The 27,416-nt window shown below is 45.0% G+C and overlaps 1 protein-coding gene across 1 annotated transcript in view; it reads right to left on the minus strand.

Annotated features, from left to right (window-relative positions):
• The window catches only part of myo7aa (myosin VIIAa), a 182,976-nt gene extending 162,420 nt beyond the window's left edge, over positions 1-20,556 (minus strand). The window contains exons 1-5 of the mRNA XM_060826303.1: positions 20,446-20,556; positions 12,748-12,861; positions 7,023-7,175; positions 5,801-5,818; positions 2,774-2,958 (exon numbers count right to left, since the gene is read on the minus strand). Of these exons, the coding sequence (XP_060682286.1) occupies positions 2,774-2,958; positions 5,801-5,818; positions 7,023-7,175; positions 12,748-12,861; positions 20,446-20,556 (581 nt within the window). The remainder of the gene's footprint in view (positions 1-2,773; positions 2,959-5,800; positions 5,819-7,022; positions 7,176-12,747; positions 12,862-20,445) is intronic.
• Positions 20,557-27,416: the final 6,860 nt, after the last annotated feature.

Genomic DNA, 27,416 nt, shown 5'->3' on the forward strand with positions numbered 1-27,416 from the left:
TTCGAGAGACTAGTGTCAAAAGCGGATTAGGAGGGGATTAGAGTTTTGCGTAGTAGAGTTTTAGGAGTTCACAGATTCTGACTACACAGAAGCAATTAAATTTCTTAAAATATAAATTGCCAGTGCTGATAAGTACAGGAACACGGTTCATGTTTATTGTTAACTGCAGTCGATCAGACGAAAAAATTGGGGATTTTGAAAACTTACTGAGTTTTGAGAAGATTTGTAGCTCAGGTTGAGGTTTTGGATGTAGGTTTGCTCACTGACCTGAAAGGTTCATTTTCAGACATTTTGTCACCCTACTAGGAAACATCAGTGGGCCTCTGGGCAAAGCATTGCTGATGATTCCAGCTTTCTATTTATCTGTTGGGGTTTCTTTGAGTTGGTGATGTCATTTCCTGTTCTTTGTCTCTGGGGTCCAAGTCAATATGTCTGTCGATAGAGTTCTGGTTGGAATGATGAAGGTCTTATGCCCGAAACGTCGAATTTCCTGTTCCTTGGATGCTGCCTGACCTGCTGCGCTTTTCCAGCAACACATTTTCAGTTCTGGTTGGAATGTCATGCTTCTAGAAATTCTCGTGCGTGTCTCTTTATGGCTTGTCCTAGGATGAATGTGTTGTCCCAGTTGAAGTGGTGTCCTTCCTTATCTCTATGTAAGGATACTAGTGAGGGGGGGTCAGGTCATTTTGTGGATGTCGTTTTGTGAGGGAGGACAATGACATGACCCTCTCTCACTAGTATCCTTACATAGAGAGAAGGAAGGACACCACTTCAACTGGGACAACACATTCATCCTAGGACAAGCCATAAAGAGACACGCACAAGAATTCCTAGAAGCATAGCATTCCAACTGAAACTCTAACGAACACACAGAGTTAGACCCCATCTACCATCCCCTCAGAAAAAGAACAGGAAATTACATCACCAACCTAAAGAAACCCAAACAGAGAAATAGAAAGCAGGAATCATCAGCAGTGCTTCACCCAGAGGCCCACTGAAGACGTTACCTAGTAGGGTGACAAAAATGTATGAAAATGTATCTTCCAGCTCAGCAAGCAAACCTATCTCCATTTTGTGAACTTTGATAAAATCTTTAACATTCGTGAGTCTAGGATAGTGGGGCTCGCAATTCTAGCATGTTACCCTGAGCGGGGTGTAACCAAAGTGTCAGATCCTTCTTTGCATTCCCTTGGCTGTTACCAAGTCGGTTTCTCCAACAGGGCAAAAAGCAGCGGAAATGAAATCAGAAACAGAGTGATTGGAAATACTGAGCAGTGCAGGCTGAAGCTGTGTCTCTCTCTCTCATCTACACAGTTAACATTTCAGGTTGTGACCTTTCAGAAGAACCTGGAATAAGTCTGGCTGTACTGGGAAGGGGGCGACACACTGAACACTAAGTTGCCGCTGTAAGTTGGAACCCTGAGAAAAGTCCTGATGTGACTCCAGGAGTTGCAGTTGCCTTGGGAGAAGTTTTAAACTTGTAATGGGTTGATTTACACCGTCCCTGGACATGAGACAAACACCTGACACCAACATGTATGGATAAGCACCACTTACTAACTGGAATGGTTACTGTGTAAACTCTGCTGTAGCACCCAGGGTTACCAACACAATTCAATACAACTCACCATCAAGCACCATTCACCCGGCCACCCACTATCCACCAGAAAGCTTCGACATCTGCAAACCTAATCCATGGAATTTACTACCACAGAAAGCATGAAGGGCCAACACATTGTATTTATTTCAATAAAGGATTGGATAGAGCACTTGGGGATAAAGCGATCTAAAAAGAGCGTGGGGAGACAGTGGGAACAGGGGATGGAATGACCAACCACGATCACACTGGATGACAGAGTGGCCAATTCCTATTCCTGGTTTTCTAGGGTTTTCCTGTAAACCATAAAATAAAGCGCTCTCAATATGAGAGTTGAGGTCACCAGAAAGGGAGAAGGTTTCATGCACTGTTCCTCTTTGCTGGTCAATGGCAAAAGATGTAGCCAGGATTGACCCTGCCGGATGGTAGAACTCAAAATAACACAAACATGTGGATCCTCACTGCTGAGAGGATTGCCAATGATGAGAGCACCATCTTCTTTCCACAGCTGCTGCCAAATGCAACGGATATTTCCAATGTTTTTGGGTTTTTTTTTTCTTAGATTCATAGAATCCCTACAGTGTGGAAACAGACCATTTGGCCCAACAAGTCCACACCGACCCTCCAAAGATTAACCCATCTAGACCCATTCCCCTACCCTATTAGAGAGTCAGAGATATACACAGCACGGAAACAGACCCTTCGGTCCAACATGCCGACTAGATATCCCAACCAATCTAGTTCCGCTTGCCTGCACCTGGCCCATATCACTCCAAATGCTTTCTATTCATATACCCATCCAGATGCCTTTTAAAAGTGTTGCAATTGTACTGGCCTCCATTTCCCCGACTAATTGCACCTAACCTACATACCCTTGAACACTATGGGCCAATTTATCATGGCCAATCCACTTAACCTGTGCATCTTTGGACTGTGGGAGGAAACCGAAGCACCCTGAAGAAATGCTCGAAGTCACTGTAAGAATGTGCAAACTCCATACAGGCAGTTGCCAGAGACTGGAATCGAACCTGGGTCCCTAGCGCTGTGAGGCAGCGGTGCTAACCACTGAGCCACCGTGCTGCCCTTTAGTTTCCAATTCCCAGCGATTTGTGATTGGTAAAACAGGAGGCAGCGAGAAGTGGCAATGTGGAGTGATCGGGGTGCGTCTTTACTGACCTGATGATACAGCACTGGTCCTTGTTCGCTCGCTGCATGTTGAAGTAGCAGTTATCAGCGATGGCAAAGATGTGGGGTGGCATTTCACCGATCTTTCGGTTGGTGTAATACCGGATTTGTTCAGCCGTGTAGATTGGCAGCAGCTGGTAGGGATTCACTGCAACCAGGATCGAGCCTGTGTATGTCTGAAAAGGAGAGGCACCATGGTAATGTTAGCAAGTCGGCTAACTGAGGTAGCTATGCTGAAAGAGGAAACTCAACAAGTTCTATTCCACAGAAAAACACTGAAAGCAACTGCTCAATTTGGCAGTGATTGATGGAGGGGCAGGAATTGACGACGTGGTGCACTAAATCGGAGCAACTTACCATGGGATGAGTCATCTAGCTCTTCCAATCCCAGTCACACTCACTGCTCCTATAGAGAATCCCCCTACACCCAGCATGTTTCGCTTTCCCAGTTCAGTTGGAGAGCGCAGATTTGGGCTGAATGGTTTAAAAACAGCTCTCTAACGCGATCAGTGTAACTCACGCCTCTCCATTCCCCTTGTAGGGCTATCTGCCCAGTCCTTAAACACATCAGCAGCTGTCTGCCTGAGTTGCCAGTAACAACTCAGTCTCACCAGACTCTGGGCAAAGAAGCACTTTGAAATCCCTCCTTGATGGTCTCATGTTTCACTCATTCCTGAGAGCAGGAACGATCTGTATCCACCATCAAAACTTCATTAATGCCATCTCAGCCTTCCACTTTTCAAAAGGAAGTGACCCAGCCTGTTTGTCCTCTTCACCAGAAACATATCACCATTCCTTCAGTGTTACTGGGTCAAAATCCTGGAACTCCCTCCCCAGAGGCACTGCCATTAGAAGTCCACAGCACAGAGAGAAAAAAAAAAGAGCCCTTCAGCCCATCAAAAACAGCCATCTAACTAGTCTAATCCCCTTTTCCAGCACTTGGCCCATAGCCTTGTAATTACAAAGACTTCCTATAGTACATTGACAAGGGAGGCAGCTCAGCACCACTTTCGAGGGCAACTAGGGACAGCCAATAAATACTGGCCCAGCCAATGACGCCCACACTCGGAGGGGGAATTTTTTAAAAATGGCATCAAGTTTGTAAATCCATTTCCCCTCACGCCCCCAGCTCACCTTCTATAGTAGCTCTGTATATTCTAACACAGTGACCAGAATCGGATGCAATACTTTGGGTGGACTCTAACCCATACTACACACCAACTTGTTTAAGAAACCTTCCTACTTTTCAATTCTGCCCCTCTCAAAAACATAGCCCAGTGTTTTTTTTAAAAAAAAACTCATGACTGTATAGACTCATTCATACAGAAATACACCACTTCCTTGTGTATCGCACCCAACGCAATACTTCAGTTATTTGTGGAAATAAATTGTTGATAATAGCCGTAAAGAGAGCTCCCAGCACCGATCCTTATGGGACCGCAGTTCCCATTCCATACAACCATTCCAGGGCTGCACTCTACTGCAAAAGAGAGTGTGTGTCATTGCTGAACAGCTAGGAATTGCTGCTATTGGACAGATGTTGAGAACCTCAAGATTTCAGGAAATATTTATAAGGATGTTGCCAGGGTCAGGAGGATTTGACCGATAGGGAGAGGCTGAACAGGCTGGAGCTGTTTTCCCTGGAGCATCAGAGGCTGAGGGCTGACCTTATAGGAGGTTTATAAAATCATGGAGGGGCATGGATTGGGTGAATAGTCACGATCTTTTCCCCAGGGTAAGGGAGCCCAAAACTAGAGGTTTAAGGTGAGAGGGGAAAGATATAAAAAGGGACCTAAAGGGATAACGCTTTCACTCAGAGGATGGTGCGTGTATGGAATGAGCTGCCAGAGGAAGTGGAGGCTGGTACAATTACAACATTTAAAAAAGGCATCTGGATGGACACACAAATAGGAAGGGTTTAAGAGGGGATATGGGCCAAATGGGACTAGATTAATGTATTAAAGTAGGATGATGTGGACAGGAGGAAATGTTTCTGTGCTGGACATCTCTGACTTAAATGACCCTTCAAGTTTGCTTCCCCATCTCAAACATCTCTGTGCAAGCACACCACTGCTGCTCAGTATGCACATTTCCCGTGTGCCTTGGAATGTTTACCATATTAAAAGGTGCCAAGTATAGATTGGATTATAGGGAGCTCTGGTGTGGTAATATCATTTTGTTACCTCTAGGCCAGCAGTCCCTGCTGCTCCAGAGGTATATCTTAACATCCCTGAACAGGTTGGATTTGAAAAAAAAAATCTAGCCAGGATTGTTGATGAGGTAAGGATATACATTACATGGCAGCTAGCTCGGCTAATATCTCAAATGCCTTTCATAGATATCCTTCAGAACCACTGACACTGAATTCTCTCATCACCCCAGGACAAAACAAAACTGAGTTAGATGTAGTTCTTAAAGCTAAAAGGAATAAAGAGGCTGTGGGGAAAGTGGGAACAGGGGATGGAGTTGGATGATTAGCCAGAATGATAGAGCAGGCCTGAAGGACCGAATGGCCTACTCCTGTTCCTACGTAGGATAGCTCCCTCATCCTTAGTCGTGCCATCAGATTATCTCCCAACATCTGGAATCAAGAACCGACACGAGTCCTGGCTACACCAAGACATCTGTAATCTACGTTAAATAGAATTAACGACAACAAGCCCTGTCCCCAAGCCAAAATCAGCACTTGATGGATTATTAAAATAAAAATCAGCAAATGCAACATTTCTCAAGTTTCTTATTAAGAGCCAACACCGACCAAGATGACCTGACACCGAAACAGGACACTGATAGCATGAATCAAATTACACAGGAACAGGAGGAAGTCACTTATAGAATGAAAATGGTTATATAATGCACCGATGACAACAGAAAAGAGGTGCTCTTAATGAGATGGGAAACCCAATACCAAGTTTGAGCCATGCAGAGTGCAGCCTTTGAAGATGGATGTGAACAATTGTGTGTGTGTCGTAACTTGTGATACTTAAGTTGGAGTTGGTGTCCATAGCGAGTACTTACCCTCCCTCCACAGTTTGTCTGCAGAAAAAGTAGGCAACGGATTAAAAGCAAAGGCCAGGAAACAGGTACAAATAAAAAAGCCACAGTTTTGAAATAAAGTATTGTTTTCAAACATTTATATAGCGCCATTCATGTCTTCAGGATATCCCAAAGCAGTCAATGCAAAAAAAAAAGTGTCACAACACAGAAAATAACAAAGACGACCAAATGCAGAGGAACCAAAAGGAGAGAGTTAGAATCACTCCATCTATTTTTCCAAAACATCACAGCTACAATAAGTAGGGAGCCAAAAAGCAGCAGTTCTCCGGCCACACACAGCAATCCCCACCTCCTCCCAACTCTCCCAAGCCACACCAAAGACCAAACCACTTGGTGCATGGCTCCAGTGGCTTCCCCTGGAACCAATCCAAGCAACTGGAGGGGGTGGAGACCTGTCTTCCAAGGCCCAAAGAAGTCCCAGTGAAGGGTGACAGACCAACTCAGCTCACTTCATTTGTACAATTTAGATGCGTTTGCCCAACAGAACACTCTAGGTGGCGAGGAAGTCTTCGCGAAGCCTCCAATAGCACGGTCAACTCAACGTACCTTCATCCCAAGTACCTCTTGCCACCGGCATACAACTTTTTATGAAACGCAGATACTGGGAAGCATGTCACAAAGCTGGGATTAAACTGCACTCCTGCAGGAGCTTGGAGCTACTCATCAACGTCAGCACAGTCCGACTGTGCATGCAGCTCCATGTAAACAACAAGAAAGAAATTGGTAAAGTTGGCACTATCCCAGAAGGACTGTAAGAGGCTGCGCTCTCAGAGAGAGAAGATGACTGATGGCGAGTATAACCAGAGGGTCACCATATTTTACTCAAGATGCAGTATTGCGAAAGTGGAACCTTCGTGATAGCGTGGGCTGGTGTGGGAATTGAATCCAACGTTAGCGTATTAAACACATAGGAATCAAATAACTCAAAAGGATCTAGCCTTCCATAGGTTAAGCATTTGCAATGGTTTATGGAAATGGCAAGGAGTAATTTAATTAATCAAGATGGTCAGCCATTATAATGGGCAAGCATGTCAGCTCTTTGTCTGTGAGAACAGAACTGTTTGTTCATCCAGTTGCCAATCCAATGAGCACATCTCTACCTCAAACAGAAATGCATTTTAAAAAGCCCACACTCGACTGTTCAATGCTCTCAAGAAACTGTAGGATGCTGGCTCATACTCACATAAATTAAACGCTCCCTATACCGGATGAGGAGGTTACGCAGAATTCCAGCTTCGTTCAAGTCTCCCAGGCGGATCATATCTTCCACTCCATGGATAGACGTTGGATGCATTGGTTTAATATTGGTGGCATTCTGAGGGGAAATCCAGTGCTCCTGGGGAGGTCCGGGAGGGAAATAGACAACAGAAAGAGAGTCTGCATTTACACTATTGCTCCACTTGGACAAAGAAATAAATGACAGCCAATTCCTACCTGCATCAACGGTTAAAATAATTAGCAGTGACTTTGTACACTCAGATTAAAAGAAAGCATCACAGCTCTTTAACAATATAACAATGTCTGACAGGTTTTTAAGAGATGTACAGCACAGAAACAGATCCTTCTGATCAGGCATTCCAATCTGACCTAGCCCATTCACCAGCATTTGGCCCATATCCCTCCAAACCCTTCCTATTCATATACCCATCCAAATGCCTCTTAAATGTTGCAAATGTACCAGCCTCCACCACATCCTCTAGCAGCTCATTCTATACACACACCTCCCTCTGTATGGAAAGTTGCCCCTCAGGTCCCTTTTAAATCTTTCCCCTCTCACCCTAAATCTATGCTTCTAGTTTTAAACTCCCCCACCCTAGGATCTCTTCTGAACTCACTAAATTGGAGGCTCTTGCAGAAATAAATTATACTCCTGCACAAAGACCAAAGACCAAGACCAAAGACCAACTCTTCAGTCACAGGAAACAGTATAATGGCAAAGTAAAAATGGGAAAAATATTATGACCATTAGAATGATTGGGCAACAACTAAGCATTAATTAAATATGGAGGACATTTTTGTTTATGTAACACTGTACTCATGGAAGTTCAAGTGGATCTCTTACAATTTGTCATGTTGATGCTCAGGGGGCTCAAGGATAAATGGACCATTTTTCACATTCAGAAACAGCAGCATTAGCCTCTGACAGACACCATTTCTGACATTGCATACAGCAGGCAAAGAACTGCCTTAGATGTTAGTCCTATTATTCTCTGGCAGCACTTCCCCCAAGGTAAGGCCATGGGGTCAGAGGTAATGGCAACTCTGGCCAAGTTCTAATGGATATACAGCCATCCTCCTGCTCGCTCAGTGCTTGCTCGAGGGTTTTAGCAAGAGCTGGAAGGTACATCATTCACAATGTTGAACCAATAGCATTTCAATGCAAAAGTCTATCACAAGTACAATCCAATTATTCCATCACAGAGTGGGAAATACTTGCTCTGGCCCTCAATATGACAAGGTTCTATATGGACCTGTTGGATAAACAATTGTTATGGACCAGACCAAGTCCCCTCAATATTTAGAAGATAGCCTGTACCCTAACCTTTTCTTATTTTTAAAAAGGTAGATGTAAAATGTTGCATTCCAGATGCAATTCATTTGGTCAAACAACCATATTTAAAAGCAAAATACATTTATTCAAACACTAAAATGCAAAGAAAAAAAAAGAGTAACTTAGAGTAACAGATTATTAATTTTTAATTAACTGTTCCAATATAGATCCATTCCAAACACACACTTGGCAAAAAGGTGATTTCAGAATGCAGATTTTCTCACCTGCAACTCTAGCAGCAGAGAAAGAACCCCCAGCTTTAAGCTCTATCAGAGAGGAAAACATGGTGAAAAAACCCAGAGGGAGAGTGTAGTAGAGAGAGATGTACTGCAGCTTCCAAATCCTGCTGAGGCCCCAGCAACAACTGCTGAAAGTAAAAACTAAAATCCCTGTTTCTGTGGGAGCTTGACCCCACCCAGCCAGGTTGCTTCTATTGTTGCAACATTTTAAGAAAAATACATTCTAAGGCTTCACAAGCTGTTTACTTTAGGAGTTTTTGATAGACACAAATGGTACCTCTGCCTTAAAATTTCTCCAAGAGGGGAAAATACACCACTTAAAGCCATTTTATAATCATATGTTTCACCTTGGAAACCGATTGAAAATGGAAATGATTGGCCACACAAACCACTGACAAATGTATCACCAAGACTACAACAACTCTTTGGAAAAAAGGACAGGGATGTAACTTTGGCATTTGCTATAAACCAGATACCCAAACTGTCACTGAACTGATTACCAAATCCCAGTAAGAATGCCAAAACTCCACTAGATTTACAAGGAGTCAATATGGACACTGGGGTGGAAAACACACTTTAAAACAAAAGGGTCAATCTGATGACTTTTGCTGAACACCAACACAACCAACTCTGGAAAGAAACGGTTATCAAGCCACGACTGAAAGCATTTTGAAATGTTATTGTAGAAAGATGGCCAGACACGATACAAGAGGTGTCAGGTGCTGTCAGATACTTTTGGCCACACAGGGATGAACAAGCTATCTCATGAGATGGGAATGTGTAAAAGGGATGGTTTATAAATTTCTAATTTATAAATTGCAATCAATGCTCTTGGCCAGGATGAACTATCACAGCGGTAGTACAGACATATGGCCAGCGAGGGAACACAATACCTGGCACGGGATCCTGTATACTGGGCAAGTGATCAATGACAATGGTAATGAGGAGACACTGAGAAGATACAAGGTGAACGAGAGTCACCAACCTCATCAACACCAAGAATCTATAGACACCCCGGAGAAAGTGAGGATTGCAGATCAGAGTCTAGAGTGTGGTGGTGGAAAAGCACAGATCAGGCAACATCTGAGGAGCAGGAGAATCGACGATTCGGGCATAAGCCATCCATCAGGAATTCCTTGGCTCAAAAACGTCGATTTTTTTTTTAGATTAGATTAGATTACTTACAGTGTGGAAACAGGCCCTTCAGCCCAACAAGTCCACACCGACCCGCCGAAGCGCAACCCACCCATACCCCTAACCTAACAGTACGGGCAATTTAGCATGGCCAATTCACCTGACCTGCACATCTTTGGACTGTGGGAGGAAACCCACGCAGACACGGGAAGAACGTGCAAACTCCACACAGTCAGTCAGTCACCCGAGTTGGGAATTGAACCCGGGTCTCAGGCGCTGTGAGGCAGCAGTGCTAACCACTGTGCCACCGTGCCGCCCCGGATGCTGCCTAACTGCTGTGCTTTCCCAGCGGCATACTTTCGACTCTGTACACCCCCTCAAGACTCAGTCAGTCCCTGAAAGATAGTAACAGCTTTATTCATGGTACATGGTGATTGGTTTCATCTATGCCCCATTTCAAATGGTCAGATAGTTCAAGAACAATATGTGGCAGATTCAACGAGTACAATATTCATCCTGTCCTGTACAATAGGAGAAAGTGAGGACTGGAGATCAGAGTCGAAGGGTGAGGTGCTGGAAAAGCACAGCAGGTCAGGCAGAGTTCGAGGAGCAGGAGAATTGAAGTTTCAAGCATCAAGCTCTTCATCAGGAATCCCGATGAAGAGCTTCTGGCTTGAAACTTCAACTCTCCTGCTCCTTGGATGCAGTGGCTGTGCTTTTCCAGCACCACACTCTGACTCTGTCCTGTACAGGGACCACACTTGGCAATGGGCCACAGACAGACCTTTTCTGCAAAATGAGGCATACACCAAGCAGCGCCCTCCTCACAACATCCCATCTGACTGAGCAAATGGAGTTCGCCACTAAATCAAGGAGATAGGCCTACCAGAACCAAAGATCACATCTGGAAGGCGAGTTAGGGTAATGTTGTCCAACCTTTATCCTTCTAAGTTCAGAAATAGAATCCATACAGTGTGGAAGCAGGCCACTCAGCCCATTAAATCCACATTGACCTCCAAAGATTATCCCACTCACACTTACCACATCCCTGTAACCCTGTATTTCCCATGGATAACCACCTGACCTACACATCCCTCAACACTATGGCCAGTTTAGCATGGCCAATCCACCCTAACCTGTCCATCTTTAACTGTGGGAGGAAACCTGAGCAAACCCACGCAGACATGGGGAGAACATGCAAACTCAGAGGTTGGAATCAAAGTCAGATCCTGGTGATGTGAGGCACCAGTACTAACCACTGAGCTGACCTGGGTTGGAAATATAGCACAAATGTCATGAAAAACAAAGGAAAATAACGCAATGTGCATGACTGATGTTATGGTGGTGCGTTACTGCCAAATCCAAAGAAGGGACAGAATATCAGAGTCACAAATCCAACCAAAGGATCCTGGTTATCCATAAAAGGTACCCAGTGTGCAATGAGCAGAGATTCCATAAAGTCAAACCACCAACTGATGCAATGTTGAGGAGATCTAGAAACAGTGTAGCACTCCAGCCTTGCACAGAACTCACAAAAGATGCGCACCTTCATTTTCTGAGTGCAACCAAAATGCAAACAATTGATCCAAAAAAACACGAGACCAATGAACAAACTATTCAAGTTTAGTTCTTCCACAAGTTATCCTATCATGCAATCTAGACACCTATATAACACACCTAAAATATTATATACAGCCTCAAAATGTTACCATCCTGGCTTCTTCATAAATACTTTGATTTACAGGGTCAATGTTTTCATTTGGTTCATGATATTTTCCCTTAGGGAAATATAAAAATTGTGTTACTGCTTTAACAGCTGAAAACATGAGCAAGCCAAGGTCTAGGATCATTCAGGTAAAAAATGAGGTGTGCAGATGCTGGAGATCACAGTTGAAAATGTGTTGCTGGTTAAAGCACAGCAGGTTAGGCAGCATCCAAGGAATAGGAAATTCGACGTTTCGGGCATAAGCCCTTCATCAGGAATGAAGGGCTTATGCCCGAAACGTCGAATTTCCTATTCCTTGGATGCTGCCTAACCTGCTGTGCTTTAACCAGCAACACATTTTCATCTAGGATCATTCACATGACCAACAGCATGCTTGAGCTGTTCGTGACCTTGGGGTGCAGGCTCATTGTTCCCTGAAGGTGGGCTCCCAGGTAGATAGGGTGGTGAAGGCAGCATTTGGTATGCTTACCTTTATTGGTCGCAGCATTGAGTATTGAAGTTGGAAGGTCATGTTGTGGCTGTACAGGACATTGGTTAGGTCACTTTTAGACTGTACATAAAATTCTGGGTCTACCTTCTATAGGAAGGATGCTGCGAAATTGGAGACTGCTCAGAAAAGATTGACAAGGGTTTTGCCAGGGTTGGAGAGTTTGAGCTATAGGGGTGAAAGACTGGGGCGGTTTTCCCTGGAGCATTGGAGGCGGAGGAGAGTGACCTTATAGACGTTTATAAAATCATGAGGGGCATGGATAGAGTGAATGGCCAAGATCTTTTCCCCAGGGTGGGGAGTCCAAAACTAGATGGCATAGGTTTAGGGTGAGAGAAGAGAAAGATTTAAAAGGGATCTAAGGGGTAATGTTTTCATACAGAGGCTGGTGGGTATATGGAATGAGCTGCCAGAGGAATTGGAGGCTGTTACAAATCCAACATTTAAAAAGGCATCTGGATGGGTATATGAACAGTAAGTGTTTAGAGGGACAAGTGCTGGCAAATGAGAATAAATTTATTTAGATTAGGTGGTGGGCATGGATGAGTTGGACTGAAGGGTCTGTTTCCATGCTGTACACCTCTATGACTAAAGGATCTCTTCTCAAGTTTTAGTTACAGAACAATTTACAAGTTTATCTTAAAACCAAATCTGCTTGAGATTTTGAAGTGTATTGAATCTACCATAATTGATCAGTCTGGTCTGAGAGAGACTGACCAGTGTGAAGGAATACAAGACTGTAACATAATGACGACATGGCAGAATACTCACATTGCCTTCATCGTCCACAACCTGAATTTGTCCAGAGTCACAGAGTTTCACTACTGCCCCGATAGGAACTTCAAACTCTCGTCCAGTCTTCAGATCCAACCAGACATAATCCCCCTGGAGAGATACAGATGGTTCATGGTCAGCTTGTGTTACTGGAAGGGGAAAGATTTATCTGTAATTAAATCTCATTATTAATTTTATACTGTCCAGTGAAGAGTGCAGCCCACATTGTTACATCGCTATTGAGGCCCAGAACAAGCTTTAATAATCCAGGTTTCCCTTTTTAAATCATAGAACACAAAAGCACAACAGAGGAACAGGCCCTGCAGCCCACCATGTTGTTCTAAACAGGATACCTAATCAAACTGCTCACTTCTGCCTGCCCTTGGTCCATCTGCCTCCAATCCTTGCTTACTCATGCACTTATCTAAAAGTCCACTAAACACCCATATCATATCTGCTTCCACCATCACCCCTAGTGTGTTCCAGATACCTACTACTCTATAAATGCATGTCCCCTAGTGAGAATCATTTCAACTCTGGGATAAAGATTCTGACCATCAACCCTCATCTATGCATCTCATAATTTTATAGACTTCTATCAGGTCTCCCTTCAGACTCCACTGCTCCAGAGAAAACAATGAGTTTTTCCTAGCCTCTCCTTATAGCTCAAACTGCCTGGATGAGAGGGTATCTGGTAAACCTCTTCGGCACCCTGTCCAAAGCTCCACATCCTTCCTGTAATGTGGCAACCAGAATTGAACAAAATATTGCCCATCTCTCAACCATGTCCCCTCTCAATCTCCTCTGCTTGAAGGAAAACAACCCTAGTCTGTCCAATCTTTCCATCACAAACTCTCCATTCCAGTCCAGGCCATATCTTGGTAAATCTCTTCTACACCCTCCCCAGTGCTCTCACATCCCTCCGATAAACGTGGAGTCCAGAATTGCCCATAACCTCTAGCTGTGACCTAACCAATGTTTTATACCTAACCAGCATCACCTCCCTGCTCTTAAACTCTATACCTTGGCTAATAAAGACTCATACCTTTGTAACCATGTTATTTAACTGCCTTCATAGCTTAAGGGACTGGTGCACATACACATTTAAAAAAAAGGTCCCTCTGATCCTTAGTGCTTCCCAAGGTCCTACCACTCTTTCTCTTGACATGCTTATCCTTCATCACCTCACACTTATCCGGATGGAATCCCATTTATCTCTGACCAACCCATCCAGATCTTCCTGTAATCTAAGGCGGTCACAATTTGGCACTCCAACTTGTGTAGTCTTCCCGAGCCCCATCATTTCACTGGGATAGGCATTTCCACAGTGCTAATAACAGCTTGTATCATAGTTTAGTACAGTGACAGTGCCCCATCACAATAGCTTGTGGAATTAAAATTAAACTCATCAAGTCTGGAATTGAAAGCAGTGGTGACAGTGAACATGGTTGGGGGGTGGGGTGGGGAAAAAAAAAAGATGAGTAAAAGATTGTGGAAGAGGGAGGATGGGAAAACGTGAAGGGAGTGTGTGTGGGGGGCAGGGTGTGCACATAGAGGAAGAAATCACCTAATAAGAACTAAAATAAATACAAATCTACCTCAATTAAATGGCTCTAGCTCAAACCCTGGCAACATCCTTGTAAATCTTTTCTGAACCCTTTCAAGTTTCACAACATTCTCCCTATAACCGTGAGATCAGAACTGAACACAATATTCCAAAAGTGGCCTAACCAATGTCTTGTACAGCTGCAACATGACATCGCAATACCTATACTCAGTTAGCTTTCACAGTTTCTAAACATTAGCACAGAATTTTAAACTTCCTTCACCACAGCAGGGTGGCTAGGCTGGCGGTCATGATTTGAAGGAACCAATGCTGGACTGGCATGGGCAAAGATTAAAAAAAAACTCAACACCAGGTTATAGAGCAACAGGTTTATTTGAAAGCACTAGCTTTCAGAGAACCACCTGATGAAGGAGCAGCGCTCAGAAAGCTAATGCTACCAAATAAACCTGATGTTGGGTGATTTTTAAACATAGACGGATAATGAATTTGTCCCCCCTTCCCAGAGAGGAGTAGGGGGGAAGGACAGGGTCCCCTTATCCTCATGTATTCCTACTAGAGCTAAGATGACAATGGGACGTGAGTGGGAGTAACCAGTTCAGTGTGGGACAGAGTTAGCCTAACAGTAATCCAGAGGCCCAGGCTCGTACACATGTTCAAATCCCAGCACACCTGCCAGTGGAACTGAAGCTCCATGAACAAATCAGGAATTAAAAGTTAGTCTCAAATGATGGTGATCAAGAACTGCCTGGTCCTCTTACGTACTTCCTAGAAGGAATGAAGTCCTGACTTAGTCTGGATTTGGATCCACAGTGATGGGTTTGAACCATAATTGCCCTTATTCACTCGTGGGATATGACATCGCTGGCTGGGCCCCAGTCGCCTTTGAGAAGTTGGCGTGCTGCCTGTTTGAGCTGCTGCAGTCCATAAGTAGACCCACAACCTCATTAGTGAGCCACATTGCAAGCCACTCAATTGTGCCAAAATTACCTCTCCAAGGGCAGTTAGGGATAACAACAATGGTCAGTCTTTCTAGTAATGCCCAATTTTGATGGGAAAATTCAAGTCTCTCACTCAACGGTGGTCTTTCGGGTGACCAAAGTGGGAGGCCACCAAAATTCAGATATACCATGATACACATTATTACCCAAGGGATCTAAACAATCCCAATTCTTCCATCTTACAGCATGTGGTATGGATAAGATGCTCCCTTTGGAGTCAGGAGTCCGGGAGCAAGACGAAGAGTCTCAGAATATGGGCAAAACATTTAAAAGGATTGAAGTAAGAAGGAATTTATTTATTCCAAGACTGGCCAGCCTCTTGTAATTCTCTAACCCAGAGTTCTGCAGAAGCTCAGTCATGGAGTATGTTCAAGAGAGAATTTGATGGATCTTCAGACATTACAGGAAGGGTGGAGAGTACAGAAAAAAAAAACTGCATCCATGGAAAAGAGGAGCAATGATCTGGTCAAATGGCAGAACCATGCTGATGGGCTGAGTGGCCTACTCTTGTTCCTATGTTCCTTTTGCATCAGGACTGCTGTAGATGAGAAAAAATAAAAAAAAAGTACAAGCATTCAAACTACCACCTTGGAGCAAATCACACTTCATTTGTACACTAAAAAGTGTATGAATACCCCAAGAGGAGGAAACAAAAATTTGGAATAACTTTACTCTATTAGAAAACTTAACAGAATAATAGATTATTTAACTAGTAAAACAGCAACTGTTGAAATAGCTCAGTTGGGAGAGCGTGAGACTGAAGGTCCCTGGTTCAATCCTGGGTTTTGGCAGACAGCGTTGCTTGTGCGCTCCATCTTTGTTTAGAAAAATAGGATTCTGGGTAATCCCAGATAGAGGGCAGGAAAAATTTCTGGCTGTAAGAGCTGGTCCTTTTTTTTTTGAAAGAAAAAAGGTATTTTAGATGTTAGAGGTGATTTCCTCAAATTCCAGGAGCAGAAATTACTGTATTATATGCTGTTGCATTGTTTTGGAACTTTGGGAGGCAAAAAAAAAGTCAAAACAACAGTTTTAAAAAGGAATAAGGGCAGACAAAGGAAGCACATGGTGAGGACAGTGCAGGAGAGAGAGACAGACAGACACACACACACACACACACAGAGACAGAGCGAGACCCTGCACAGTTACTGCCTTTGCTGTTTTTGAATTCATGTATCGCTGGACAGCGGAGGAGTGCATCTGGGAAAATTAACGAACAGTGAATTTCACAACTAATCTTGGAGGAACTGTTGGTGAAGTTCACAGCACAGAATCAGATAAGTTAATTGTTGTTTTAAGTCTGCCCAAGAGAAAGGCTGCAGTAGTGAGTACAGTAGGTTCTTTCTTGATAATATGTTTTTGGAGATAAGTCTCTTGATTAAACTTAAAATATAAGCCATAGCTATTAATTTAACCTGGGGCAGTGTTTGTAGAGGAATAAGACGGTGTTATTTTCTGGGTCTGTAGATTGTGAAGGAGCAAAAATGGCCTTTGCAGTAAAATGGGGGTAAAAAAAGTGGGGGGTGGGACCCAGCGAGACAGTGAGGAAAGAGATCGATCTGAGATGGGTACAGCCGAGAACGGAAGTGAGTCAAACAGTCAGGGCCAAGGTAGGACTAATAAATTAAACTGCATTTATTTCAATGCAAGGAGCCTAACAGGGAAGGCAGATGAACTCAGGGCATGGTTAGGAACATGGGACTGGCAATATCATAGCAATCACAGAAACATGGCTCAGGGATGGGCAGGACTGGCAGCTGGATGTTCCAGGATGCAAATGCTACAGGAAGGATAAAAAAAGGAGGCAAGAGAGGAGGGGGAATGGCATTCTTGATAAGGGATAGCATTACAGCTGTGCTAAGGGAGGACATTCCCGGAAATACATCCAGGGAAGTTATTTGTATGGAACTGAGAAATAAGAAAGGGATGATCACCTTATTGGAATTCTATTATAGATCCTCTAATAGTCAGAGGGAAATTGAGAAACAAACTTGTAAGGAGATCCCAGCTATTTGTATGAATAATAGGGTAGTTATGGTCTGGGATTTTAACTTTCCAAACATCGACTGGGACTGCCATAATGTTAAAGGCTTAGATGGAGAAGAATTTGTTAAGTGTGTACAAGACAATTTTTGATTCAGTAGGTGGATGTACCTACTAGAGAAGGTGCAAAACTTGACCTACTCTTGGGAAATAAGGCAGGGCAGGTGACGGAGATGTCAGTGGGGGAACACTTTGGGACCAGCGACTGTAATTCTATTCCCTTTAAAATAGCGATGGAAAAGGATAGACCAGATCTAAAAGGTGAAATTCTAAATTGGATTTAGGCCAATTTTGATGGTATTAGGCAAGAACTTCCAAAAACTGATTGGAGGCAGATGTTCGCAGGTTAAAAAAAAGGGACAGCTGGAAAATGGGAAGCCTTCAGAAATTAGACAAGAATCCAGAGAAAGTATATTTCTGTCAGGATGAAAGGGAAGGTTGGTAGGTATAAGGATTGCTGGATGACTAAAGAAATTGAGGGTTTTGTTAAGAAAAAGGAAACATATGTCAGGTATAGACAGGATAGATCGAGTGAATCCTCAGAAAAGTATACTCCTACTTCCTTTATACTCAAGAGGGAAATCAGGAGGGCAAACGGGGCCACGAGATAGCTTTGGCAAATAGAATTAAGGAGAATCCAAAGGGTTTTTACAAATATATTAAGGACAAAAGGGTAACTAGGGAGAGAATAGGGCACCTCCAGGATCAGCAAAGCGGCCTTTGTATGGAGCCACAGAAAATGGGGAGATACTAAACGAGTATTTTGCATCAGTATTTACTGTGGAAAAGGATTTGCAAGATACAGACTGTAGGAAAATAAATGGTGACGTCTTGCAAAATGTCCATATTACAGAGGAGGAAGTGCTGGATGTCTTGAAATGATTAAAGGTGGATAAATCCCCAGGACCTGATCAGGTGTACCCAAGGACACTATGGGAAGCTGGAGAAAAAAGTGATTGCTGGGCCTGTTGCTGCGATATTTGTATCATCTGTAGTCACAGGTGAGGTGCCAGAAGACTGGAGGTTGGCAAACGTGGTGCCACTGTTTAAGGCGGCCGGTAAAGACAAGCCAGGGACCTAGAGACCAGTGAGCCGGATGTCAGTGGCGGGCAAGTTGTTGGAGGGAATCCTGAGGGACAGGATGTACATGTATTTGGAAAGGCAAGGACTGATTCAGGATAGTCAAGGTGGCTTTGTGCGTGGGAAATCATGTCTCACAAACCTGATTGAGTTTTTTGAAGTAACAAAGAAGATTGATGAGGGCAGAGCAGTAGATGTGATCTATATGGACTTCAGTAAGGCGTTTGACAAGGTTCCCCATGGGAGACTGATTAGCAAGGTTAGATCTCATGGAATACAGGGAGAATAGCCATTTGGATACAGAACTGGCTCAAAAGGTAGAAGACAGAGGGTGGTGGTGGAGGGTTGTTTTTCAGACTGGAGGCCTGTGACCAGTGGAGTACCACAAGGATCGATGCTGGGTCATTTACTTTGTCATTTACATAAATGATTTGGATGCGAGCAGAAGGAGGTACAGTTAGTAAGTTTGCAGATGACACCAAAATTGGGGGTGTAGTGGACAGCGAATAGGGTTACCTCCGATTACAACAGGATCTGGACCAGATGGGCCAATGGGCTGAGAAGTAGCAGATGGAGTTTAATTCAGATAAATGTGAGGTACTGCATTTTGGGAAATCAAATCTTCGCGGGACTTATACACTTAATGGTAAGGTCCTAGGGAGTGTTGCTGAACAAAGAGACCTTGGAGTGCAGGTTCATAGCTCCTTGAAAGTGGAGTTGCACATAGATAGGATAGTGAAGTAGGTGTTTGGTATGCTTTCCCTTATTGGTCAGAGTATTGAGTACAGGAGTTGGGAGGTCATGTTGCGGCTGTACAGGACATTGGTTAGGCCACTGTTGGAATATTGCGTGCAATTCTGGTCTCCTTCCTATCAGAAGGATATTGTGAAACTTGGAAGGGTTCAGAAAAGATTTACAAGGATGTTGCCGAGGTTGAAGGATTTGAGCTATAAAGGAGAGGCTTGAACAGGCTGGGCTGCTTTCCCTGGAGCGTCAGAGACTGAGGAGTGACCTTATAGGAGGTTTACAAAATTATGAGGAGCATGGATAGGATAAATATACAGAGAGTCTTTTCCCTGGGGTGGGGGAGTCCAGAACTAGAGGGCATAGGTTTAGGTTTAGGGTGAGAGGGGAAAGATATAAGAGACCTAAGGGGCAACTTTCTCAGGCAGTACGTGCATGGAATGAGCTGCCACAGGATGTGGTGGAGGTTGGTACAATTGCAACATTTAAGAGGCATTTGGATGGGTATATGAATAGGAAGGGTTTGGAGGGATATGGGCCGGGTGCTGACAGGTGGGACTAGATTGGGTTGGGATATCTGGTCAGCATGGACGGGTTGGACCGAGGGGTCTGTTTCCATGCTGTACATCTCTATGACTATGTAGTAATAGGCTATAAAACACACCCTTGGCAAAAGGCAATTTAGGTAAAACAGATGATCTCTCAGGCAGTTCTCCAGTTCAGGAATAAGAATGTTGAGGAAACTCAGTAGCAGGGAGAGATGTCCTGCAGTTTTCAAACCCTGCTGAGACCTCGACCGCTACCACTGAAAAATTAAAAAAAAAACTTTAAAACATCCTGGTCCTGTGACCCCACCTGGTCACGCTACTTCTATTGTACTGACCTTTCAAAATAAAACACAAAAAATCCCAAGGCCTCACAAGCTATTGACTTTGTTGGATTCAAAATTGACAGCTCTACACTTCGGTCTTAAAACCGCTCTTCAGAAAGAAAACCGGGACAAAATACATCACACACCACGGTTGCTCAGTGGCAGCTGGGTGTACCAACAAGATGCACTGCAGAGGTTCACAGAGGCCCTTTGGACAGCACCTTCCAAACACACAAACATTTCTTTCTAAAAGAACAAGGACAGCAGATACATAAGATCAACAGCTCTGCAGTGGCAGTGTCCCTCCCTCCGAGCTAGGAGTTCAAGCCCTACTTTCTCCAGAGGTGCGTAAAAACATCAAAGCAAAGGAGTAGAAAGCATTGATCATTGCCTACCGGGAGGAGCGTATGCTGGTGTTTGAACACTTGGTTGACGTTACGCAGAAGTGCCCATTTCCCTTCATCCTTCTGATACAAGTCATCATCGACCCTTCTGCGTGTATACATGTCCCAGCCTCAGACCCTGGCTCAGGAAGATTGCAGGCACAGCTGCCCCCTTCAAACATCGACAGTGATGCCCTAGTGCATTCTCAGCGTCAACCACCGTCTGCAGCCAGCCTTCCCATGGACTCCAGCGTCACTCAGCTGAGGGAGCTCCCAGCGTAGAAACACAGCAACCTCCAAGGGAGGAAACATGAACTAATCCCTCGCGGACAACCAGAGCAGAACGGGAGCTTGCGGCACACCAGAACGCCCTCATGGATTTAAGATTTCACAAGAGTCCCTTTAAAATGGCAGTCAGACCTGGAGCAACTTCTGCCAAACTGCACAAAAAAAATGTTTCCTCACCACACTCTCTCTTGATAGGACACCCTCTCACATTGATATCTGGGCTCAAATGTAAAGAGCAAAACCAATCATCTGGCAGAAACAGCTTGGTGAATTATAAACCAGGCTCTGTCAAGCAACAACAGGTATTCATTAATCCACTTGACAGTGCAATACTGTAAGCACTCATGCATTAATGTGATTACAACCACCCTAGAAACCATCTGCGAGGGGGAAGGGTTAGGGACAGGAGATCTTAAAGGAGGAGGGAGTGATCCATTGCTAATGACAGGAATTGTGAATCATTTATAAAGTCTTTGTGCCGTACATCTGGTCTTCAGTTCCGATTAACTTGACGAACGTCTTCAGTGGTGCTGATCACATGACACCAAAAAGGCTCATCTGCTCTTGGATTGGCCAGAAGGTAGACCTTTGGAGCATGCAGGGACACTGTTCCTGGTCAGACATCAAACTTGAACATTTTAATGTGATTAGCTCAAGCACAACCTACTGTCCAAAGCAGAACAAAATGGGTGCACAGCATTTGGTCACAAGTCATTTTGTTTTGTAAAAAGGTGGAGTGTTAACAGTTGCAGCTCCTGCTCTAAAGTGATTCAATCGCTAGATTGACATGAAGGACACCTTTTTCAGAACATATTTGCTTGTAGAAGCCAGACAAGGCAGATAGATTGAGTTATTGATAGACAGCTCACCCTGGTCTATTCACCATGCTCCCCTCAACACTTTCATCCCACAAAGTGTTGGGAGTATGGGATGAATTTACACCAATCCCCTTCACACATTATTCCCATAATTAGTGGCCTATATTCACACCCAGCTCCAACTTCACAAAAGTCTTGCCCCAGTGGTTGGGGCAGCACTGTTGCCTCACAACACCAGTGACCTGGGTTCAATTCCAGCCTCGGGTGATTGTCAGTGTGGAGTTTGCACATTCTCTCCATGTCTGTATGACTTTCTTCCAAGTGCTCTGGTTTCTTCCCACAGTCCAAAGATGTGTAGGTCAGGCACAGAGCAGGCCCTTCGACCCACGATGTTGTGCCAAGGAATTGTGCCTACTCTAAAATAAAATAACCTAACCTACGCACCCCTCAATTCACTGCAGTCCACATGCCTGTCCAGCAGTCACTTGAATGTCCCCAGTGACTCTGCTTCCACCACTACAGCTGGCAATGCATTCCATGCATTCATGGGAAAGTATGGGGGTTACAGGGATGAGGTAGGTGGGATCCTGTCTTTGGAGAATTGGTGCAAACTCAGTAGGCTGAACACTAGGAATTCTATGATTCTATGACATCCTGCCATATGCTGCAATACACAGAAGTCAAACCATGTCCCCAGTCATACTCAGTCTCAGGAGAGATCAGAGTGAAGGATACACCCAATGTACTCTTTGCTACTTCCCCCCCCCACCCTCCTCTGACCTTTCACCTCCATCCCCACCCCCACTCACTTATAGTACTCTATGCTACTTTCTCCCCACCCTCCTCTCATTTATCTCTCCACCCTTCAGGCTCTCTGCCTTTATGCCTGATGAAAGGCTTTTGCCCAAAACATCGATTTCGCTGCTCCTTGGATGCTGCCTGAACTGCTATGCTCTTCCAGCACCACTAATCCAGAATCTGGTTTCCAGCATCTGCAATAATTGTTTTTTACCTCAGGGGAGATCTGTATTCTTTAAACACCGTCATCTGTGGTTTCACATTGCAACCATGTCGATTGTCATGCATTCAAATTCCCTCCATAGAGACTGGCCTCATTCACTCTCAAAAGGAAACAAGATTTTGAGGGGGTGGGGGCGTGGGGGTGGGAGATGTGGTTAGAAAGAGGTTTCAAGAACCCATCTCCAGTCAAACACGTGGCCACTTTGTTCCAAAGGAGAAGGTTTTGGAACAATGAGAACTTTTGTCCAATTATGCTCCTGGGGCACTAAATGAATAAAAGAATGTTTTTCACTGACAGCAAAAGTTGGGAACTTGAATCACACAAAACATTGAAATTAGGAGGAATAGATCATTCAGCCTGCTCTACCATTCAGTATAACCATAGCTGACCATCTAACCCAGTCCCCTGTTCCTGCTTTCTCCATGTACCCTTTTGATCCCTTTAGCCCTAGGAACTGTATCGCTCTCTCTCTGTGAAAACAACCAATGTTTTGGCCTTAATTGCTTTCTGTGGCAGAGAATTTTGTAGCTTCCTGACTCCACAGTTGCAGGAAGAGCAGCAGCAGCAGCAGAAGAAATCCTTCCGATTCCTAAAGTTTTGGCGATTTAGCCCATCGAGTCTACACCGACCCTCTGAAGAACAACCCACCGTATCCCTGCATTCCCCATGGCTAACCCCACCTAGCCTGCACATCCTTAGACTTAGGAGGAAACCCACGTAGACATGGTGAGAACAGTGTTGAGTTCGTACAGCCACCCAAGGCTGGAACTGAACCTGGGTCCCTACTGTTCTGAGGCAGCAGTGCTAACTACCAAGTCACCATGCCTCACCCTGGAGTACTAGAAAAACATTTAAGCATCAACTAAGCCATCACCAAGCTTAGACTTGCCGTGACTCCAAACCAGAGAGACTTGAATACATGGGATTAACAAATTAAACTGGGCAGTTGAAAAAAAAAGACTTGAGGCACAGAAATGTCTGAAGTTAAACAAGTCAACACATTCCAGGATTCTAATGAGTAAGGCAAACATACAGAACAGAAGAAAATGAGGACTGCAGATGCTGGAGACCAGAGTTAAAAAAAATGTAGTGCTGGAAAAACACAGGTCAGGCAGCATCCGAGGAGCAGGAGAATCGACGTTTCAGGCATAAACCCTTCTTCAGGGATGAGGAGAGTGCGCTAAGCGGGCTGAGATGAAAGGTAGGGAGGAGGGACTTGGGGGAGGGGCATTGGAAATGCGATAGGTGGAAGGAGGTTAAGGTGAGGGTGATAGGCCGGAGTGGGGGGGGGGGGGGTGGGGGAAAGGTGGTGGAGAGGTCAGGAAGAAGATTGCAGGTTAGGAAGGTGGTGCTGAGTTTGAGGGTTGGGACTGAGACAAGCTGGGGGGAGGGGAAAAATGAGGAAACTGGAGAAATCTACATTCATCCAGTGTGGTTGGTAGGTTCCTAGGCGGAAGAGGAGGCACTCTTCCTCCAGGCGTCGTGTGGTCAGGGTCTGGCGATGGAGGCAAAGGACCTGCATGGCCTTGGCGGACTGGGAGGGGGAGTTAAAGTGTTCAGCCACGTGGTGGTTGGGTTGGTTGATGCGATGTAAAAACAATGACTGCAGATGCTGGAAACCAGATTCTGAATTAGTGGTGCTGGAAGAGCACAGCAGTTCAGGCAGCATCCAATGAGCAGCGAAATCGATGTTTCGGGCAAAAGCCCTTCATCAGGAATAAAGGCAGAGAGCCTGAAGCATGGAGAGATAAGCTAGAGGAGGGTGGGGGTGGGGAGAAAGTAGCATAGAGTACAATAGGTGAGTGGGGAAGGGGATGAAGGTGATAGGTCAGGCAGGAGAGGGTGGAGAGGATAGGTGGTAAAAGGAAATAGGCAGGTAGGACAAGTCATGGGGACAGTGCTGAGCTGGAAGTTTGGAACTAGGGTGAGGTGGGGGAAGGGGAAATGAGGAAACTGTTGAAGTCCTCATTGATGCCCTGGGGTTGAAGTGTTCCGAGGCGGAAGATGAGGCATTCTTCCTCCAGGTGTCTGGTGATGAGGGAGCGGCAGTGAAGGAGGCCCAGGACCTCCATGTCCTTGGCAGAGTGGGAGGGCGAGTTGAAATGTTCAGCCACAGGACGGTGTGGTTGATTGGTGCGGGTATCCCGGAGATGTTCCCTAAAGTGCTCTGCTAGGAGGCGTCCAGTCTCCCCAATGTAGAGGAGACCACATCGGGAGCAACGGATACAATAAATGATAGTGGATGTGCAGGTAAAACTTTGATGGATGTGGAAGGCTCCTTTGGGGCCTTGGATGGAGGTGAGGGAGGAGGTGTGGTCACAGGTTTTACAGTTCCTGCGGTGGCAGGGGAGGGTGGGTTGTAGGGAGGCGTGGACCTGACCAGGTAGTCACGGAGGGAATAGTCTTTGTGGAAGGCGGAAAGGGGTGAGGAGGGAAATATATCCCTGGTAGTGGGGTCTTTTTTGAGGTGGCAGAAATGTCGGCGGATGATTTGGTTTATGCGAAGGTTGGTAGGGTGGAAAGTGAGCACCAGGGGCGTTCTGTCCTTGTTACAGTTGGAGGGGTGGGGTCTGAGGGCGGAGGTGCAGGAAGTGGATGAGATGCGTTGGAGGGCACCTTTAACCATGTGGGAAGGGAAATTGCGATCTCTAAAGAAGGAGGCCATCTGGTGTGTTCTGTGGTGGAACTGGTCCTCCTGGGAGCAGATATGGCGGAAGCGGAGGAATTGGGAATACGGGATGGCATTTTTGCAAGGGGTAGGGTGGGAAGAGGTGTAACCCAGGTAGCTGTGGGAGTCGGTGAGTTTGTAAAAAAAATGTCAGTGCCAAGTCGGTTGTCATTAATGGAGATGGAGAGGTCCAGGAAGGGGAGGGAGGTGTCAGAGATGGTCCAGGTAAATTTAAAGGTCAGGGTGGAATGTGTTGGTGAAGTTGAAGTTGATGAATTGCTCAACCTCCTCACAGGACTACGAGGTGGCGCCAATGCAGTCATCAACGTAGCGGAGGTAGTGGTGGGGCCGGTGTTCCAGAGGTGTTCCTGAAACGTTCCGCAAGTAGGCGGCCTGTCACCCCAATATAGAGGAGACCACATCAGGTGCAACGGATACAGTAAATGGTGTGTGTGGAGGTGCAGGTGAATTTGCAACGGATATGGAAGGATCCATTGGGGCCTTGAGGGAGGTGTGGGCACATGTTGTGCACTTCTTGCAGTTGCAGGGGAAGATGCCGGGAGTGGAGTTGGGTTGGTGGAGGGTGTAGACCTGACAAGGGAGTCACGGAGGGAGTGGTCTCTCCGGAACGTTGATAGGGGTAGGGAGGGAAATATATCCCTGATGGTGGGGTCTGTCTGGAGGTGGCGGAAATGATGGAGGATGATATGATGTATCCGGAGGTTGGTGGAGTGGAAGAGGAGGACCAGTGGGGTTCTGTCCTGGTGGCAATTGGAGGGGCGGGGTTCAAGGGTGAAGGTGTGGGAAGTGGAGGAGATGCGGTGGAGAGCATTGTCGACTACGACGGAGGAGAAATTGCGGTCTTTGAAGGAGACCATTTGGGTTGTTTGGTATTGGAATTGGTCCTCCTGGGAGCAGATGCGGCAGAGGCGAAGGAATTGGGAATATGGGATGGTGTTTTTACAGGGGCAGGGTAGTAGGTGGTGTAATCTAGAACAGAAGAGGCTAGTCAACCAATTCAGGGTTTGCCCAGCCACACTTCTGAACAACAGAAGATTTTAGTGCAAGCCTAGACATCAATGAGACATCAGTTAAAATCCAAGTGGTCTTAAAATCCTTCAACAATTCTGGAAAATGCCAAATTCAATTTTAAAAAAAAGGTCAAAAAACAAGGTGATGCTTTTATTGATGTGGTTACAGGTTGAAGGATGGGAGAATGGAGGTATAAAGCATAATTAAACGCTAGCCTGTATTATAGCAGGAATTGCTGATTAATTCTTTTTTATCCTACTGTAGTCCAATTGAGTTTTCACCTAGGAGAAAGCAGCTCAGTAGGAGAGACAAGTGGAGGTGCCTAACAAATAAAAATTAGCATAATTTGGAAAAAAGGGGGGAAGAAAATCCTTGGATCAGGAAACTACCATTGACCACACAGCTCCCAAAAAGACAGGAATGGGAAAGGAGCACCACAGAACAGAAGTCTAGGTGCAGGGGCATTGTGGGTTGGTAAGCGGACAAGGCCCAAATTGTCTGCAAAATGTTGTAGCGCAGAAGTGACCCAAAAAGTGTGAACAGTGAAATAAAAACCAAAAAGTACTGCAGATGCTATAAATCAGAGACAAAAATAGAAAATGCTGGAAAAGCTCAACAGGTCTGGCAGCATCTGCAGAGAGAAATCAGAGTCAGGGTCTGAGGAAGGGTCACTCGAACTGAAATGTCAACTGATTTCTCTCCGCAAGTGCTGCCAGACCTGCAGAGCTTTTCCAGAAATTTCTGTTTTTTTGAAACACTAACCTGGAAACATGCAGAATGCTTTCACTGCAAGAAAAAAAGAGCTTTTTTGGAAGATACGCCAAAAATCAAGTCAAAGCAACAAGGCCGAGGGGCATGGATTTAAAGTGATGAGCAAATAAAGCAGGGTGATGGGAGAAATATAGTTAGGGTGTACAATGGGTTGCCTGGAAACATGGTGGAGGCAGGTTCAATGGAGGCAATGGCATGCCAGGATATGGCAAAAAAAAAAGGAGAGATTAGCAGTAGATAGGAGTTGGCTTTGATTATAGAGTCAATGTGGTATAATTGGCTGAACAGCCTCCTCTGGACCATAATAAGTCTGTAACCAAACTTGAGCTTCAAAGTTTGCAACAAAAACAAACATCTTCACACATCGAAGCTAATGAAGTTGAGA

The sequence above is a fragment of the Hemiscyllium ocellatum genome, chromosome 6, assembly GCF_020745735.1.
Source record: "Hemiscyllium ocellatum isolate sHemOce1 chromosome 6, sHemOce1.pat.X.cur, whole genome shotgun sequence".
NCBI classification, from domain to species: domain Eukaryota; kingdom Metazoa; phylum Chordata; class Chondrichthyes; order Orectolobiformes; family Hemiscylliidae; genus Hemiscyllium; species Hemiscyllium ocellatum.